General features: G+C 45.1%; 1 protein-coding gene across 1 annotated transcript in view; it reads right to left on the bottom strand.

The window, feature by feature from the left end:
- Nucleotides 1-4020: 4020 nt before the first annotated feature.
- Nucleotides 4021-18854, bottom strand: part of LOC115332233 (venom metalloproteinase antarease-like TtrivMP_A) — a 68784-nt gene continuing 53950 nt past the window's right edge. Inside the window, exons 11-14 of the mRNA XM_040205382.1 lie at nucleotides 17347-17520; nucleotides 14551-14695; nucleotides 6311-6436; nucleotides 4021-4053 (exon numbers count right to left, since the gene is read on the bottom strand). Of these exons, the coding sequence (XP_040061316.1) occupies nucleotides 4021-4053; nucleotides 6311-6436; nucleotides 14551-14695; nucleotides 17347-17520 (478 nt within the window). The remainder of the gene's footprint in view (nucleotides 4054-6310; nucleotides 6437-14550; nucleotides 14696-17346; nucleotides 17521-18854) is intronic.

Below are 18854 nucleotides of genomic sequence, written 5' to 3' on the forward strand. Positions count from 1 at the left end.
ATATTTCCCGTTGCAACTCAAGAAGGTAGGGGGAGGGAAGGTTGGTCGGTGAGGAAGAAGCAGACGGGACACTGGAAGGGAAAAGGGGAAACCTTCTCCTCTCTCCAGCGTTCCGTCTGCTTCCTCCTCCCCGGCCTTCCTGACCCTCGCCCTACCTTCTAGAGTTGCCATGTACAATAGTATAATTTATGCTATGTGCGTTTCCCTTGTCCTTCAGGCAGGTGGCGCTCTCTGCCTTTTCACCAGCTTGGAGACTAGTTGGAGACTGTAGTCATGTGACCCTAACCGGATACACGATTCGCCTAAAACGCGAATACCGTCTACTCTGCTGACAACACCGAGTGAACAGAACAGCTGCATGAAGGCTAAGTTTTGAAGTTCCAAAGACACTGCCCAGCTCAAAAATTAATCGAAAGCAGGAAGTATGAAGATCCTATGTATTACGCTGTATGCCCACATTCTATGCTACGGTCGTGGTTAATTCTGCATTTGAAGAGTTAACCGCGTCTTAATTCTGCGCACGATGTTCATATATATATATTTTTTTTCAAGAAATAAAAAAAAAATCTTTAAATACTTTGTCAGATTTGCTTTTTTTAAATTCAGTTTTGGGAATCATTGCACCTTTGTGGCATTTATGACTGTATGGTTTAAGAAATGGCACAGTTTTTCTTACATCCCACAATTCTTCAATATGACAGTGCCAAAGCAGTCAGACGTTGTTGCTTCAACACAGAAAGAAATGTTGAACTGTTGTACATATCTGATTTTTCAAGTTTATAATGCACTATCAACAATGTTATTTTTTACTTAATGTGACGCAAAAATACTTCGTTACTAGACATACACTCTTAGAAAAACGGGTATGGATAGTCCTCCCTAAGGTTAGGAACGGTCTTGTACCCTATATTCCTTTTGAAAGGGAGAAACCTTCGTCCCTAAAGCAGGGGAGCAAATAGTTCCTCCGTCGCCTGCATCTCATTATGGCGGCACTGAATCGAGCAAATCGAGCTCAATAAGGATTAACTAGTACGCTACGTCTCTCGTACGGGACGAAAGGAGCAGCAAATAAACGCGTAACACGAGCTTTCCACGAACTGTGTTTATTTCCGAAGCCAGGTTCCCCCCGCAGGCACAGAAACTTGCGTTTCGAAAGCAGTTACTCACTCTTCTCGTCGTCAGCACTGCGACGTTAAAAGGAGACAACCGACACCCAGTTACTTCGCGCACTTTGCGTCTTACCTTTGCTGTTCCTCGAGTCACAATTCTTTCGCCAACCGCGCATCACGGAGAAATGGCAACCCAAATTCCAATCCGCGAAACCAAAAGCCGCTCTCAAAAGAACAAACTCGAAGCTGCTGTTTACCGCGTAGCGTGAAAGAATGTTAAATCGCTTGCCAGCAGGCGGCAGGGTCAAGCAGAGTAATTTCAAGTAGCTAGGCTAGGTGGCGCTAGGTACCTCCCAATTCATGTTGTACAAAAGGTTTTTTTCATTTTTTCAGGTTATCCGTGCGCTTCAGAAACCTCTTCTATACACTCATTTACACACGGAACTTTTCGGTGACTCGCTAAGCAATAAAAAATATTCCCAGCATGTTGATGTTTTCCCAGCGATCATAACTCTGACAGTATTTTGAATGACTCAGAGGAAGAATCTCTTAGTAAAAAGTAAACGCTCGATCATGCCGTAATTATTTGAAAGCTAATATATCAAGCCGCTCCAATGCGGTTCGAAGCCATGAGTTTGTTTATCCCGCACGGCACGTGGTAGCCTGTATTTCTATTGTAGTGTTTGGTTTTCTTTTTTTCTGTTCGCGCACGGCTTTATTTGCAGACTTGAATTAATCTCTGTAGAGCGGATATTCACTCAGCTGGAAGTGATGCTTCACGATCAGAAAATCGCTTTTTGATGAACTTGAATGCAGTCAAAGGCGCGACTTGCGGCAGGTGTTAAGTGTGGAGCTACGACGTGCTGAGTTCGAAAACTTCCAGCGCTCATCGCAGCGCGCCACTTGGAGGGCAGTATCTCCAGGAACTGTACTATATTTAAACAGCAAAAAAAGGGTAGCTTTTTTTTTCGATTGTACCTACTATTCTTTTTTAATGCTTCAATTCCACACTGTAAATATACGCACTTTCCGTCATAATTTCGTACTGTTCAGTCCTTTCCCGAGAGCGCAATTGCTCTCGGGGGGGAGACAACCTACAATCACATGTGCCACTGTACGAGGAGCTTACTGTTCAGACCAGCGTTCAAACATGACTCTCCGCACGTCGACCGATTGCACCTAATCCCTCAAGTGGTCTTAAACTCTTTAATGTAAAGCGGAATGTCAACCTGCGACACTCCGCCCCCTCCGATCACGGCCCGACCAGCGTCATCAATGCCCAACAGTTTACGTCATCTCATCTTGTGTTTACATTACTGGTACGCGAGAACAGGGTCCCATCGGCGATAATTGCAGTCTTCTGTTCACAACGCACAACAATGCCACCACGATGTTGCTGCCATGTTGCTGACACGCAGAAATACAGAGCCCCATTGACTGCCGGTTGACTCTCGGCATCGGAAAACAGAACCGAACTCAGCACGGAATGCACCCAGGCACCCGGCAGCAAAACCTGTCGGTCTTCGACGCAGTTCCTGCGATTTTCATAACGGCGAAAACGTCGAAAACGTCGACACAGTTCCGCGTGGGTTCCGCAATCCGGAGACGGCCACCTTACCCAGTGTACGTATCGGTGCTGGCACTGCTCCGGAACTTCGCTGTTTCTAGCGGCTTCGTTTACTCGTTTGATAAAATTAGTAATAAAAACATCAGTGCAACCGAAATGTTCTGGACGTTCGGACTAGAAGAGGGAATTACAAGCGGCCTTCGCTGCCGCTGGAGCTCAATCCACTCAATAGCATTTATTAAACAACGTGCACGACGTGCTCGAAAAACGAAACCGAAAGAATATGAATCGAGACAGCGAAAGCTTTCGCCCGTCTGCCTGGAGAAGGAGAAAAACGTTTCGTTCCTCTCTTTTTCTCGTGTCCACTTGGGGGCGTGTCAGTACATGGGAGGGAGACGCGCCGTTGCTACCTTTTTCCTCCATTTTTTCTTAGAGTGTAGGCTCACATGGTCTGAGATATTAGTGAAAATTATTTCTCACAATGGATGAAGTCTTATTTTTTCAAAGCGTGGAAACTAAAGTATCGCTTATCATATCTAATTGTTTAGAAGTGGTGTTGATTCAATTATTAAAATTTCAACTATATTCAAAATGCTGTTCCGCGATGACAACGAGTTCAGTACGGGGTCTATGACCAAAGGTAGAGAGTTAATATTGTTCATATCATCAAACCCTGTGATACAATAAAGAAATACCTTTCTTTATACGATTACGTTTATATGTTTCCGGAAATCTCGCAAAAACAATCTAATTTAAGGATAAAAGTGATACATAAAAAGTGCCAATTAATGTTTAAACAACTAGCATGCGTGTCAAAGTATTTAAAAAATAAAAGGCTTGTTAAATTGGGTACCACCAGGAAACCAACAAGATCTCCAGAGTAAAATGTTTCTGCACACTTTTTTAAAACCAAGCAATATTCAAGGGATAAAAAACTGTTCAATGTCGATTTACTCTTTATTCCAAACTCCTCAATTTATTCCAGGTTAAAGTTGCATTTTTTTTTATTCGTACAATATCTTTTAAACCGCAAAAAGTTGGATCTTGCTGCACTCCACAATATTTGCCATGGGGTACCAAGCATGTCAATTTTTCCAGCTATTGATGTAACTCTATCTTGCATTAATTACGAAACGGGCGCAGCAGGATCATGTGTACGTAAAGCAATACATTTTCGTACTTAATAAACCCTCCTTATTTAGCGAGGATAAGTAAAATTTTCTAGACAAATGAAATAACATAGAAACTAAAATATTGCGATTTGACTATAGGTTAATAAAATGAAGTTGCACATGATATCCGAAATATGAAATGATTCGTATTTTTTAAACTTGGGCCAGGGTGTTACCAGAAGCGACATTCCCCGTGTCTGCACGTCTGCGTAAAGAAGGCATAATACGGAAGATAAGAAATTTGCGTCACATTAATTCAACATTTATCTAGTTTTTTTCGTTTAATCTCACCTTTTTTAATTCTCACAAAAATTTTTTTTTCCATTTGCATTTGTTATTAATTATACATTTTGCGAATCATTATTGAAATTTGTCCTTTCAATAGAGAAACAAATTAAAAGCTCAAAAGTGATTGACGTCGCGTAAAACGAGGCACATATCAAAATTATGAATTACGAAATGTTCAAATTATAGGCTAAGGGATATTAGGAGGAACACAGCTTGGAAGTTACAATGGCTGAACAAAAAAAAAATAAAATGTTGAATAAATGTCTTACAAGCTACAAGGCTGAATAAGCTTACTACATTTTACAATGCTCAATGTTATTAAATTCATAAGAATGCAAGTCTTCAAATATGTTTCCACTAAAGTTAACCTATAAACCCCGTCTATAAATTAAACATGAGTAGCTTCAACTTACCTTCTGAAAATACTTGAATTCTTAGCGACTATAGTACAGCACTAAATTTTTGGACTGCATAGTTTAGTACTGTATTGAGTAAACTTGTAAAGGATTTGGACCATCTGACTGTTTAAGCTACATATTTATCTGCTTACAAGTTGGGTCTTGATCGAATATGCCACTCTCGCTACCTTGTAACGCTAAGTCTAAATCTTATAGATATTTCTCACGCACAATAACGTGATCAAAACAATTGTCAGTGTAAAAGACTTGAAAGTACGGTGGAATACAAAGTATTTATGGCCGGCATTTGCATTTCCTGAAAAAGCAGTATTCTCAATTTGAAGGCGGGGGGGGGGGGGGGGGGGTGCAGCGATTTTAAGATTAAAAGAATTTTGCATCTCGTCATTTTTACGTTGTTTATCGTCTCCCGGAGGATAAGGAAAACATCTCCTTCATTCAAAATGTCGCTATTCCGCTGGTTAATCGCGAAGCAAAAGCCAAGCTTTTTGCTCCATCTGCAACCGCGAGTGGCAGCCGAAGGAACTACGGCGAGAAGATTACGTGACCTCGCTCGGCTCTAAGCTGCAGCATAACGCCTGCTAATGTCAGCAGAGAGAGGGAGAGGAAGCGTCCTCAGAAGGAGCACACGGGAACCTACACGGCACCCCGAATTACGTCACTAGGAGTGCGACCAGGTGTGACCCTGTACAGTGGCGTCACTAGGGTCAGCGGCACCCAGGGCGGTAGCCCGCCGTGACACCCCCCTGAGCGCTGCGCCCGGGGCAATCCACTCTCCCCCCCCCCCCCCCCCCCCCGCACCCCCCTTGTGACGCCACTGACTCCGAAGGCTGGGAGTGAGTTGAGGGGTGCCAGAAATTACAATATTTATCTTTTTTTAGAGCGCAGCTCTCAGGCGCCCATTTCCGTCTTCGGTGGCGTCGGCATAAACGTAAGGGGTCGGTGTAACGCGTCGGTGTGACGCGTCGCCGTAGGCGTAACCGTAACGCGTCGGCGTAACCGTAACGCGTCGGCGTCGCCGTCGGTGTAACCGTAACGCGTCGGCGTAACCGCACGGTGCATTTCGGGACGTTTACTATTATGCACCGCCCGGGAGGGAGGAGGGCGAGGGGGAGGAGGAGGTAGGAGGATGGAAAAGGGAGGAGGAGGAGAAAGAGAGAGTAGGAGGAGGGGAGGAGGAGGGAGGAGGAGAAGAGGGGTAGGAGGCGAGGAGCACGGGAGGAGCAGATGAGGCGGGACGAGGAGAGGGTAAGGCGGAGGAGGAGGTGGGGCATACCCTCTCCCCCCCCCCACCCCCTTTAACATACCTAAGCAAATAGCGGCTGCATTCGTTACTTCTCTCTAGACTTAGACAACTAAGACAGAAAAAAATTTAAAATTAAAATATGAATGCAGAAAAAATTAAAGATGGTTTCGTTGGAACCATCTTTAACAAAAAAAAAGTATTTAATGCACACCGATTGTTAATGGTTTCTTTGAAAGCCTACTGGCTCTTCCTATTCTGTGAACAGCAACGCATAGTTCGTTTATAAATTTCGTGGTTTTATTTGCGAAAGCTTTCAATCGTTTGCCTGATGCATAGTTTCCTTTTTTCCAAATTTGCGTTCGTGCAGTTTTCACGCAATCAGAACTATCTTGTCATCCCCTTCTCCAACAATATTCACACGTTCTTCATGTTTATCGCATCGTGAATAATAGAAAAAAAAACACTATATTTTGATCTCTAAAAAAACGTTAACACCATAACGCCCTACGTACCGCCCTTTCTCCGTAGCAAGTCAATCCTTCGGGTGCGAAATGAGGGTAGTATATGTAGTTTCCGTATGCATCAGTTCGAACTCTGCATTGAATCCTGCATTGTAGAAGGTCCAAAGGGTCTTGCGGCTGTGTACAATGCAAGCAACCGGTAAAGCGAAGCCGATTCCGCATGGGGCGAAAAGTTACACATCTCTTATACCAGTGCTTATTCAAGATTATTCTGCACACATCTAATTTGTGTCCTTTCAATTCAAAACTTATAAATAAAAAAGAACTGCGTGCATTTACGCTTCAATTCGTTTTAAGGTAAAAGAAAACACGTAATCGCGATATGTAGATTAGCATAATAATTCCTCAAACGTCCTCACGCTTCACTACACAATGCCCCTCAAATACTGTACTTAACAAGGTGCAATTCTGTCAAAATAGTTACTTGTATGATCCCTCGTACAAAAAATTAAAAAGGAAACATTTGTTTTTCCAAATTTTATGTTATAAACAAATAGCCTGATAATGATGAGTACGTCGTTTGCGCTCCATTCATGTTTCATGCAGCGATCTTGTGCGCGATTAGTTCACAAGTGGGAGTTTATGGCCTTGAGCTTGAATTTTATATCCCTGATGTTTCGACCTGAATATTTTTCTTAACTGTGCCATAGATATACAGGCTGTTTCGGTTTAATTTGAACAGTGTTTTAGCAAATGGGGTTAAGTTAGACGAGTGCCGTCTTCACCTTGTAAGTATAAGGCTCTGCATACATAAGATGAGGAAATAATCCTAAAGGTAAGTTGACTAATTACCAAAACTCCGTTAATTAGCTTTCAGTATTAACACTTTTAGAGGTCTGTAAGTAAAGGACTGACGGCATTTACAACTCGAGGTCAGATCAACTCAAATATTCTACGAATATGTAATAGCTATGTAGAGGTTTATATTCATTTTCACCACTTTTGGCCAGATATAAAAATTCCGCGAAGAGAGAGTGCCACAGGCCCAGCCCGTAATGACGCTTGGAAAAGGGACACAGGCGTTTCAATCATGTCAAAGCAATCTCGGCAGCGTGTCCTTGATGGGTGCATCGACGAAGCAAGTGACGACGGTACTGAAACGACTATGTCATTCGTTTAAGCGTTATTGTGGACAAGGATCGCAGCGCTCTTGCGTGGAATATTTGAGACAAGAAAAGGAAACAAATAATCAGTCAAAAGATGGAGCGCAGGTAAACAAAAACAGTAAAGTGGCCAAACTTCCGAGCGGAGTATTGTAGAGGCTATGGCCGCTGCCACAATCTGCTGCGGGGCCAATAGCTCGTGTGTGGCTCTAACACTTTGCTCTACGCAGAATGGCCCCTGAAATTCACTTGCACGGGATTGACAACCCTTTCTGTTACCTTGGAGGAAAAAAGCGTGCATTTGTTCCTCGAAGAAACGTTAAATCTGCTAAAGGTATCGTGCGCGCGTCTTTAAGACTACCTATTCGACAAGCCCGGTTCATATATATCTTAGGACGACTTAAAACCTACAAATCCATAAACGCGTCCAACTACTTCGTGAACTCCAAGGCATCGGCGGTGGGCACCTACCTCCCCCAGTCGCAGAAGATACGCGCCAAGCCTCTCTGCGGGGGTCGCCGAGTCGGGTCTTAGTTTTAGCAGAGAACCTTCCGTAAAGCTTTAAAGCGAAAGCCTTAGCTGTCCCATAGAGTGAGCCGACGTCATCAGCTTTGAAGCCACGCCAAACGACACCTTAAATCCTTTCTCCAAGTTAATCCAGCTCCTAGCTATGAAACCACGTGAAATCCCGAGCCAAACGGCACCTAGTTTCCCCGATCTCAGAGGAGCGGAGTAAAGCTGACAGATTTCGGCTTCGGTCCCATTGGCTGGCGCGCGTCGACGAGGCTGCCATTGGACGCTGCGCGTCAGTTTCAACGACCGCCACCCCATGGCGCTGCGTGTCTGTCAGCGCGCCGCTAACACGAGGCGTCCACGGTTAGAGAGGCGAGAAGAGGGCGCGCACTGCCGTCGACGCAAATACGCTGCAGGCGAAATAAGGGAGCGGACGAGCGGCTCTGCATGCTCTCACATTCACAAGTCATAAGAAGTGCTAAGGTGTACCTCAAGCATTTTTTTATTACGCTTCCCTTAGCGCAACGCGACTCTATTTTCTATTTGCTTGGTTTGGTATTCAGGGTTGTTTTTCCCAGAATTTACGAGCAGAATAATTAGTGTCAGATACATTTTGTGTTCTTTGAACATTTGTAAGCATTTGACGCCAGTCCGGAAAGTGTTCAGCCACTTTAATTACATTGCTAACCTGGGACACAGCTCCCATATCATTTGGGAAAGATACAGTCTGACAAAATTCTGCGGCGCTTACGTGAATAATCACTTTGGTTTCGTACACGTCATTGGCAGCGATGCTTTGTTTAATCTGGTAAAGCGCCGTGGTGTAGCCACATTAATTGTGATTGAGCGAGTTCGTTCAGGACATACGCCAATTTTCACTTCAAAGTGCAATAGACACCAACGGACACTGTTAGTTGGTAATGCCCGGATAAATATTTGGTGCGGGTGCGTCAAGAGCCATGCGCGGTCTTAAAGATTCTCGGGAGCCAGAGCACCAGACAGCATGAGGCGCGTGGGAGCTGCATTCAACGAAAACCAGCGTATGGCAATAAGAGACATTGGAAGGGACCCGGCAATTCCCTGAATGACAGTTGTAAGCATTTTGCCGGAATATCTGGTCATGGAAACGTGTAGCGGCAAAATTCGCCCCTCAGCTTCTATCGCAAGTGAAGAAGGATCTTCGTGCTGAAGTGGAGCAGGCCTTGCTTGAAACCGCGAGTAACAACACAGAGTTCCCAAAGATTATTATACCAATAGATCAGTCATATTTATAACCCTGACCCTGAAATAAAAGCTCAGTCTAGCCAATGGAGCTCACCAGAGCCGTTATTACTGAAGAAAGTATGAATGGGTCGCAGCACGCAAAGGTAGTGTTGACCAGTGGCGTCGAAACAGGGGTAGCAGGGGGGGGGGGGGGGGGGGGGAGAGGGGAGGCGAGCGCCCCCCTCCCACCAGACAGTTAAGAGATTTAATCAAAACAATACGGGGGAAAGGCCACGAAATCGCCGCCGGCGCCCCACCCCTTTCCCCTCCCCCTCCCCCGACCACCGTCGCGCCAGAATCACCTGTGTAGTTCCAACGCTTCCACTGTTGACGTCCTTTCTTGGTCATAAATGCGTGGTCCATCACGAGTAGGCTACTTCAGGTGAAAAAATACACAAAGAGTACTAATGTAGGTTGACCATCGTGTTGGTTTAGTGAAAAAAAAAAACACCAAAACAATGGGACACAGGTGGGATAAGAAACGATGTACAGTTCCTTTCAACTAGCTGCAGTAAAATAAAGTCACAACGATCGTCTTCCCGAATCACACCTCACAGTAAAAAGTACAAGAAAGAGACATAGAAAGGGGGCAAGGAAAGGAAGGAGAGGGTAACCTAAAACTTTAAACGACTGAATTTAAGAAAAAAGAGACTAAATGATCGGAACTTTATCACTTACTTAAATTATGACAAAGCGGCTATGCCGATTCCGGAGAAAAAATCATGTTAAAATGAGTGACGTAGAAGAAACATTTCCACGGCTTTGTTCATGGTGAATGATTCTATTATATTTCTTCCTAACCTGCTGTGGTTCCCTCCTATGATACTCGTCCGCTGAAAACATGGATGCAATCACTGCACCTGCGAGAATGGACGACGGTCAGGTGATACGAGTCGACTTGCACGTCATGTTTTCCTGAACTCACTTTGACCATGGAAAACCAGTCGCTAGAGGCTTTGCAGTACTTAGAGCTGCGTTTTCATCATACTCAATCGGGTCTGTGTTGGGCATTTCAATAGAGGACAAGGAAACCGGTGCATCCCTTCTAAATTGCTCACTCTGAATCAGTAAAACACAGCATCTTCCAATTCCTTTCCTCTTCCTTCTTTTCGAAGCCATGTCCGCACCTATAAGAAAAAAGCTTGTGGAAGACGAGGCTCTAGGACGACGGCATGGAGGACACGTGAGGAGCGGTAGGCCGAAGAGGCACGAGCCGGCGCGTGATAGAGCGTGCTGCGTGAGGCTGGAGGCAGGGAGGAACGATGGAGCCGGTCCTGCCTAAAGGCACTGGATCCTGGAAAACTAGCGCCAAGCTCCCCGAATGGTGGTCATCTTGGTCCATGAATTGAGCAATTTTTTCTTGACACCTCTGTTCTTGGTGAGCCGATCTAAATTCTCTGGTGACGGGTATAACTTTATGAAGACGTTTCTTGTATATCAATATTTTGCAATCCACACACCGGCGAAACAAGCGTACATCTTCGTACCACCCCCACATGCTGTGTCGGTGCTTGGAGGCGCTGAAAAATAATTTTACTTTCTTGAAATACGCAGGAAGAACAATATAATTGGAAGATATCCGTGCCGATGGGCTTGATTGATAAGTTGATTTAGGGTGCCTTCATATGCGCTTTTCTTGGGCTGATGACACCTGGCCACTTTGTTTCGAACGCTTATTTTTATTTTTTCTTCTGAAAGCGTGAAAGAGCGTGTGCCTGCAAGCGCTCGTGGCACTGACTATGCTAAGGCGACTTTTTGTTTCCTGCGTCTTCTTTGTGTTTTCCCTGTGTGCGCGTGCTGTCGGCATCAGGTACTACTAATGATGGCATCACCCAAAATAGAAGGACAGTGAGGCACTCGTAAGTTGATTGCATACACAGTGCCAAAGACGCTTCTATTGGCGAGGAACGGCTTCAGTACGATGATGTTCCATGGTGATCTTGGCGCAACTGGATCAGAACGACCCCATGGAAGCTTCGAAGGTTTGGACGGACTTAGATGGCAAATTCCATGGCAACGTAGACAAATTAGCGAATCGCCTTCCGGGGTTTCGGTCGTATGTATATTAGTATCTGATTCTGTCCAGTTAGCAGGTGGGGAAGGCAATGGCGCTACTCTTCCAGGATCCAGTGGGTTTAATCCGGCCCATGGCGATCCGTGGAGCGGCCTACCAGCGAGATCCGGACAAGAACCGGCGGGAATGGCGAGCCATGGACATATGGGACTGGGCGATGACAATCCCTGAGAGGTTAGGCAGCGAGGCTTGGACTATGATCGCCCGGAAGAGCTAGCCTACGCAGCGCTGGAGTGAGAAGGACGATCCACAGGCCTGGACACGAACCCCTTCTGAGAGCTCTGAAGAATGGGCGACAACTAGGACCGGAGGGCCCGGACTGTCGGCTCTTGAGGACGGGCAACCGGGAAGTACAGTAAACGTATTCGCTCTCTTCTCGTTGATTCGCGTCAATCCTTGGGAGTCGAGCCCGGGGTAGCCGTTCATAAAGACGGCGGCACCGGCGGTGACCAGCCGGCGGAACGACGAAAAGCCGGAAGGGCATCGCGCCCCCGCGAGTCCTACGGACGCTGTCTGTTGTGCGCCCTCGGCGACATCCACGCGGGATAGGCATCTCCCTCCGCATCGGAGAGACCAGCTTAGAGCAGGCGCCCTGCTGCATCGCGGTGAATGGGACAGCGAGCGACGAACAGGAGTCTGTTGACATTGTCTGCCGCAGCTTCGCTAGAAGAACCAGCTGACGCCAGTATCAAGAAAGACCGACGCCGAGGGTCATACCATAACCTACGCCTCTTTCGGACGCTACAACGCGGCCTCCCCGGCAACATCAATAGCAGCCGTCTCTCCCGACACCTCAGACGACACCTCTGCCTCCCCAGTCCATTGACGAAGACCATCATACCTTACATGGAATAACTTCTCTCTGAGGCCTATGAGAATCCGAGAACCGGATGTCCGCTGAAATCTGTGCCTTGAGGAGGGGAGCGTGTGGGAGACGGGTATGGAAGACGACAGGGCTAAGGACACGTGACAAGCGGTCGGCCGAGAATGCACGAGCTGGCGCGTGACAGAGCGTGCTGCGCAAGGTTGGGGCCGGGTAGAAACGGGGGAGCCGGTACTGGTCCATGGTGATCCCCGGAGCGGTATACCAACAAGACTCGGACAAGGACCTGCATAAACGGCGAGCCCTGGCCACACTTGTCTATGACATGTCGATCCCGAAGCGGTTCGGCACCGGTACTTTGACAATAATAACCCGGAGCAGCTAGCCTGCGCACAGCTGGTGTGGAAAGGACGATCCACAGGCCTGGACACGGAGTGCCGCCTTTTAAAGTTGGGCAACAGGGACGTACAGTAAACGGAATCGCCGTCTTTTCGTTACGTTGCGTCCCTTCTGGGAGGCCAGCGAAGCACGGACCGATCGGGCGGCGATTATTATAGAGCGACCCCACTAGTTTCCATGCTCAGCACCACAAGTTGGACATTGCGGGGTTTCCTTTGGATCTTGAGGAACACCTGACAAAACTTTATTCTTAGTGTTAGCCCCGCAAGACCTGTCACCAAAAGCATGAAGTCGAGTTGTTTTTCCGCCGTACCCTAAGTACTGTCGCAGTGTTGTTCGTGACTTATATATACTGTTAAGTTCGATAAAGCACGGTTGTACCTTTGGAACAAAAACTACTCGTTCATCATAAAAATAATTAGATGAAACGAAAGCATAACTACACAAATATATACTACCAAGAAAGAGAAAAGATGTGAAAAGTTACAAATGGGAGAACGTTAGATCCTGGCCGTAGGCTGGTGTAGATACCGTGGGGTTGAGTTAGGTCGGGTGGCGAGGAGCGTTTCAGTCATGAGGTCTCTTGATGTTAAAGGAATCTTGATTAGCAGCGGGAGTTTTTGTTCTTGCTGGGTGCCAGGTGTGGAGACCAACCGTGCTCAAAACAAAGTCAGGTCAGTCCCGGCTCGCCAAGACCCGTCGGGAAGCAGCAGACTTGATCGGACCTCTTGAGGCCTGGCCGACAGTGGGAGTTCAACGTCTTCGCACAGCCCAGCCTGGTTCGATTGTCCCGCTCCGCTCGCTCCCACGCCGCTTGTGTCTTTTTTCTTTCGTTCTTGCCACGCGCACTTCGTTTCCTTCCATATGGGATCAGCCATGACGCTACATAGCTCAGCGCACAGTCTGAAGGCTATTTCTCCCGTTACATCACAAATGTTTTGTTTCATGCAGAACGCGTTTAAAACAGCTCTGTAAAAAAGTTAACAATGACGAGAAGCCGCAGGAATGAGCTGTCAAGCAAGCAAACAAATTCGTCGCATGCGAAGAGAAGTAAGTTTGTTCTATTCCATTAGGTTCTGGGGACCAATATATTGGAAAAACTGCAAGTTGCGTCAACCATCGACTTTGGAAAAGTCGATTGAAATTTTTATGAACCTCGATGGTGACTCGTATCACATTATCGGCTTTTACTCCCGTTCGTGCAGTGGTTGCACTCCATGATTTGAGCGAACCAGCACCGTAGGAGGGCATCATAGCAGGTTCGGCAGAAAGATAATAGAAACATTCACTATGAACAAGACCGACAACAATTTTCCTTATCCGTCAGTGATCTTAACTCAAGATAGAACTGCGTTCTTGTCTCCGGAAATGATATAGCGGTTTGATCATAATGTTAGGACGCAATGTAGTTTTTACCGTCAGGTCATTTTTTTTTTGTCTTCTAATCTTTTGAATTTTTTAGATATCATCTCCGTTCATTCACTGTCACATTTCCGTGTCTATTTCTGTGATTAAAAAAAAAAAAAAAGATCGCCGTGGCTTTATGCAGTGAACATAGCTGTAAGTAAGTTTACGTCATCCTTCGTCCTACCTTTGTCCTATACTTCCGGTGTTCCCCTAAAGAACACTACATGCGAGTTCTTCGCGTCGGTGAGATTCCATAAGAATAGTAAGACCAGAGTTGTGGGACGCTTCTCCCGGATATACCAACCACTTAACAGCCAAGACATGGCTCTCTGCGACTTTATTATTTTCCCCAATATAAATTCCAGTTGAAGAGTTGTACATTTGAGATCATTGAAGATATTAGAAAATAAGCAAGGAGGCCGCAAAAGGCAATCCCGAAAATGAGCTTCGCAGCATGTTTTGAGAATGGAAGGAACACTGGCATAAATCTGTTGGCTCCCTTGGGGAGTAAGGTACCATTGAAGGCGAGTAAGGTACCTTTGTCCTAAAGCATCTACATTTACTTAGTAAGAAATTGATGGTTACTTTCCGAAAAAGAAACATCTAATTCAAGATTAGCTGTCGACTATGAAGTGGATATTTATCTTACCTGGGGATAATAAATAGAGGGCGACGAAGGGTGGTGAGATTTACAAAACAAATTTCCATTAAAGTAGTCTCCTGGTAGTTTGTTTTCTGAATTTATAAAGTAATCATATCGGAATTTATTAGCTAAGCAGTCCGCCGAGAGAAGTCTGAAAATTAGAAATAGAGAACCAAGGTTAAAAGTGTTAAGTAGTCATTTTTCAGTTGTCTATACAGACATGTTATATATTCACTTGGATTCAATACCGTACGAGAATCTCGTCTGCAGAAAACTAATACTATCATTTTCGCTGCAGTCAAGATATATTTTCAGATATACTACTGAATTCATTGTTCCGGCATACGTTAATTCCCTTTGACTCTATCCTTACCATGGGCAAACTGCTCGTCCTTGGAGTGTCCCAGTATTTTGTTTTTCTAAAAAAACATCTCCGTTTAAATTGTGTTGCAATTTTTTAAAACATAGCAAAATAAATATTATTTTTCATTACATTACCATAATATAAGAGCTTAATAAAAGAAGCGATATTTAATTTGTGAAAGCCAAAACTATTGCGGCCAGCAAAACAGAAATGAAAAAAAAATATGCAGATATTTCGGCAACACTCACAACTGATATATTTCAAAAGATACAAAAATATACCAGATTTCAATAGCAAGAAAGGCAGTAAATTGCAGTGTCCTAGGTAAAACGTTAAGTTCGAACACATAGTCTCAAGAATAGTGGTATGCATGCCATTTGGTAAAGCAGTTCCTGGACGCTGTAAAACACAGGTAAACGTAGAGGGTTCTGCTGAAACCTATTGTTTTGTGCTCAACTTTGTAGAATTTGTAACATATCTTCTGTTTGCCTCGCTTCTCCTTTCTTTTTTATTTTATTTTTTTGAGGGGGGGTTGATGCAGTTGTTCAGTATGTACAGTGGTCATCGCCTGCACAACACATTGGTGTCTTCATATAAGGTATAATGCATTTTGATCCCTAAGCCACCAGACATCCACCTCGTTTTCTTTTCTTCTCCTGTGCGAAATTCTTCTACACAGATGGGAACCCCCGAAGATCTTTTTGTGTAGACGCCATGCATAAGATGTTACAGCGTTCCGAAAACGAAAATCACGCTCAACTTGCTTCTTTTTAGGTTTTTGTTTTCTATGTAACCGCATCTCCGCACCAGCGGTCCTGCTCGCGTTGACCAAAGAGAGTAACTAAAGCGCACCGCCACAATGAATTCAAAACGTATTCTAGGTATATCCAAGATTTAAAGCTTACTAGCTCTTGCAATGTTAATCCGACAGCACAGCATTTCATATTGTATTTCGGTGCCACACTTTCTTTTCTGCTACGAAGGAGGGGCGGCTGTTGGTGCGCGCATTTGTCACGTGTAAGAGGACCGCTGGCGGCGATATTCATTTTGGAAACGAAATCATAACTAAGAAACATGTCCGAATTCTGTGTTTATTCAGAACACCGTAAAATGAAGCACGTACTTTATATTTTGTTATTTTCGTTGATTTAGTGATTTTACATGATGCGCAAAAACGTTATAGTAGGAATAATACCTTTAGCCGTACTTCTTAAAAATTTAATTACTCAAAAATATTTAGGAATGCAAACATATGAAACGTTATTAATATCACGAAGTTGGCCAATTAGCATGACACCAATATGACATCAGTTTTGCTATGCGCAGGGTATTTTTGCAAGAGCAATTTGGACAGCATGTATTATACCAACTGTAAATAAAACAAGCAAAAAAAAAACTTCGTTAACTTCGCAATTTTTAGATTGCGTTTTTTAATCTTTCATATATTGTTGGCAAATGATTCTATGTTTGAAACTGATCTCTATGCTATTTGAACAAAGATATAATATAAGGATTTAAGTTTTAAAGATACATAGAAAGAATGAAAATTCTAGAATCATTAAAATGACCGATGTGCGCCAAACGTCTTTGGGAGGTATTATCCCCTCAAAGCTCATATTCTTCTAAATACCGGTACACACTTCGTTTTACTTGTTTTAGGTTTCTTTGATGCAGCATTTAATAACGGTCGAAACTCTCTTTACACTACCAAATATCTTGGTTTAGTGTTAATCAGGTAGTGAGGTAACACATTTGAAAAAAAGTGAAAGCCGTTTACAACTCCCTGTAATGCCGAATTGGAGCGCAGCTCTTGAGGAGGAGGAGGGAAGGGTACTGAGGGGAAGGTAGACCCCTCCTCCTTCTCCCCTCATTTTTTAGTATGCTCCGGGGGGTCACGTGACCTCGGGAAGGGGGAGTCACGTGACTTCGGGGAGGGGTGGTCACGCGACCTCGGGGAGGCGTGATCTAGGGGTCAAGTGACCTTGGGAGGGGTCACGTGACCTCCGGAGGTCACGTGACCTTGTTGGGTCACGTGACCTGGGGTGGCCTTGGGGGTCACGTGACTTTGAGGTGACCTTGGGAGGGGTCACGTGTCCTCGGGGAGTCACGTGGCCTGGAGGGGCCACGTGACTTGGAGGGGTCACGTGACCTGGGGGTCACGTGACCTTGGGGTAATCTTGGGGTCACGTGACCTTCAGGGTGTCACGTGACCTTGAGGTGACCTAAGGAGGGGTCACGTGACCTCGGGGGATCACGTGACCTGGAGGGGTCACGTGACCTTGGGGTGACCTTGGGGGTCCCGTGACCTTGAGATGACCTTGGTTACGCCGACGGCGACGCCGACGCCGCTCAAGCCGGAAACGGGCGCTTAAGAGCTGCGCTCTAAAATCAGACGTTCACTCAATATCGGGAAGATATTAGTAAAAATATATATTTACCGGAAAAACACCTTCATCTGTAGTTTACAGCAGGGAGAGAAATGAAAGGACTTTGCATCCTTCTCAATGTAGCTCATCATGTAGCCGTGTTCCCACGCGCATTCTGGAAATTTTGATCCGGGATGATTAGGAATATGGGCCAGTGGTCCTTCACCGTCATGTACGCAGCCAAACCTAAAATAGATAGAGGGGTACGTTTTATTTGGTTTGATTTGAAGCTTCCTTTTGGGTGTCGTGTTCCTAAGTTATTTGAAGGAGAGATATATTTGCCATGATATGCATTACCCTGAGACCGGGGAAAAATAACATTCAGAATTGAAAGAAACAAGAAAATTAAGGCAGATACACATTGTCTCAAACGCAGTTACTGCGTTTATTTAGTTACCCGTCTTAAACACGCCACCTTTTTATGTTGCGAAGAAAGGGGATGTGCAACGATATTCGATGGAAACGTTCCTTTCTTTACACCAGCTTACTGGAACTGGTGGGGCGCAAGAATACTCCAACGCAGCGTCACTGACCAAGAAACTCCTTTCTTTCGGTATAATTTCGAGGACAAAAGCGGACCTTTCCTTTCGGTGCTTCCTTCGCAGAACTTAATGACGAAGAGAATTGCGTAGCTAAGGAGGCATTGCCAACAATGCGATGCGTAGGTGTGCGCCATCAAGTTTTGCGAACCCCGCTGTAACGATATTTAAATGTTGTTCATACAGTAGACACAAAGACTGCCTAGGCATTCGAGTAGTGGCTCGTTCCCGATCGCTTGGATGAGGGGAATAGCCGAAACTTAAGAATGCGCTGAACTCGGAAAGCGCCCTGTGCTCTACCAACCCGAACGCGTGGAGCATTGGCGGCGTATAATTGGATCCATATCACGTGGCTGTTTTTTTCTACCTGCGAGTTGAGGGGGTAAACGGTGTTCTTTTTTTCTTTTTTTTTCTTTCTGCGACTGCCTTTGAGTAGAGAAAAAAAGCAACTCCTGTTTCATTGTTCACAAACGTCAAGGAATCTTTCTAAGCTGTATTTATGCAAAATTGAAGAATTGTTGCATCGCCCCTTTATACCATACGAACTTGCCCCTATTCCGAGGTATTTAACATCAGAGTAAACTAAACGCCGCTAGCCTTTCACCCTCATTGTTTTTTGTTGATGTGTCTGGTCGGTTGTTAAATGCGAAAAATCGCGAAACTTTTAACTAAGCCGGGGTCGTCCGAATCAGATGAATAAAAATAATGTTTTGACTCGCACGCTCCCGTTCCTACCGCCCACAAGGGCCAGGAGAATGGGGAAATGCGGTAAAGTGTGGGTGGAGCAACATGAATCGAAGCACCTATTTTTTCGTCTCTTAGGACCTTACTAATCCTTCGGGCCAAGATATAACATGGTACAAGGCTCGCGTGGCCATATTTTTTTACAAGTACCAATCGATCTTTCAAAGTAATCGGTTGGTCATACCCAACCTGCTGTCTGTATTCATTGCAATACTCAGGGTGCTTCGCACAAAAAAG

Source organism: Ixodes scapularis, unplaced genomic scaffold, assembly GCF_016920785.2.
Source record: "Ixodes scapularis isolate PalLabHiFi unplaced genomic scaffold, ASM1692078v2 PGA_scaffold11__112_contigs__length_91849675, whole genome shotgun sequence".
Lineage (NCBI taxonomy): Eukaryota > Metazoa > Arthropoda > Arachnida > Ixodida > Ixodidae > Ixodes > Ixodes scapularis.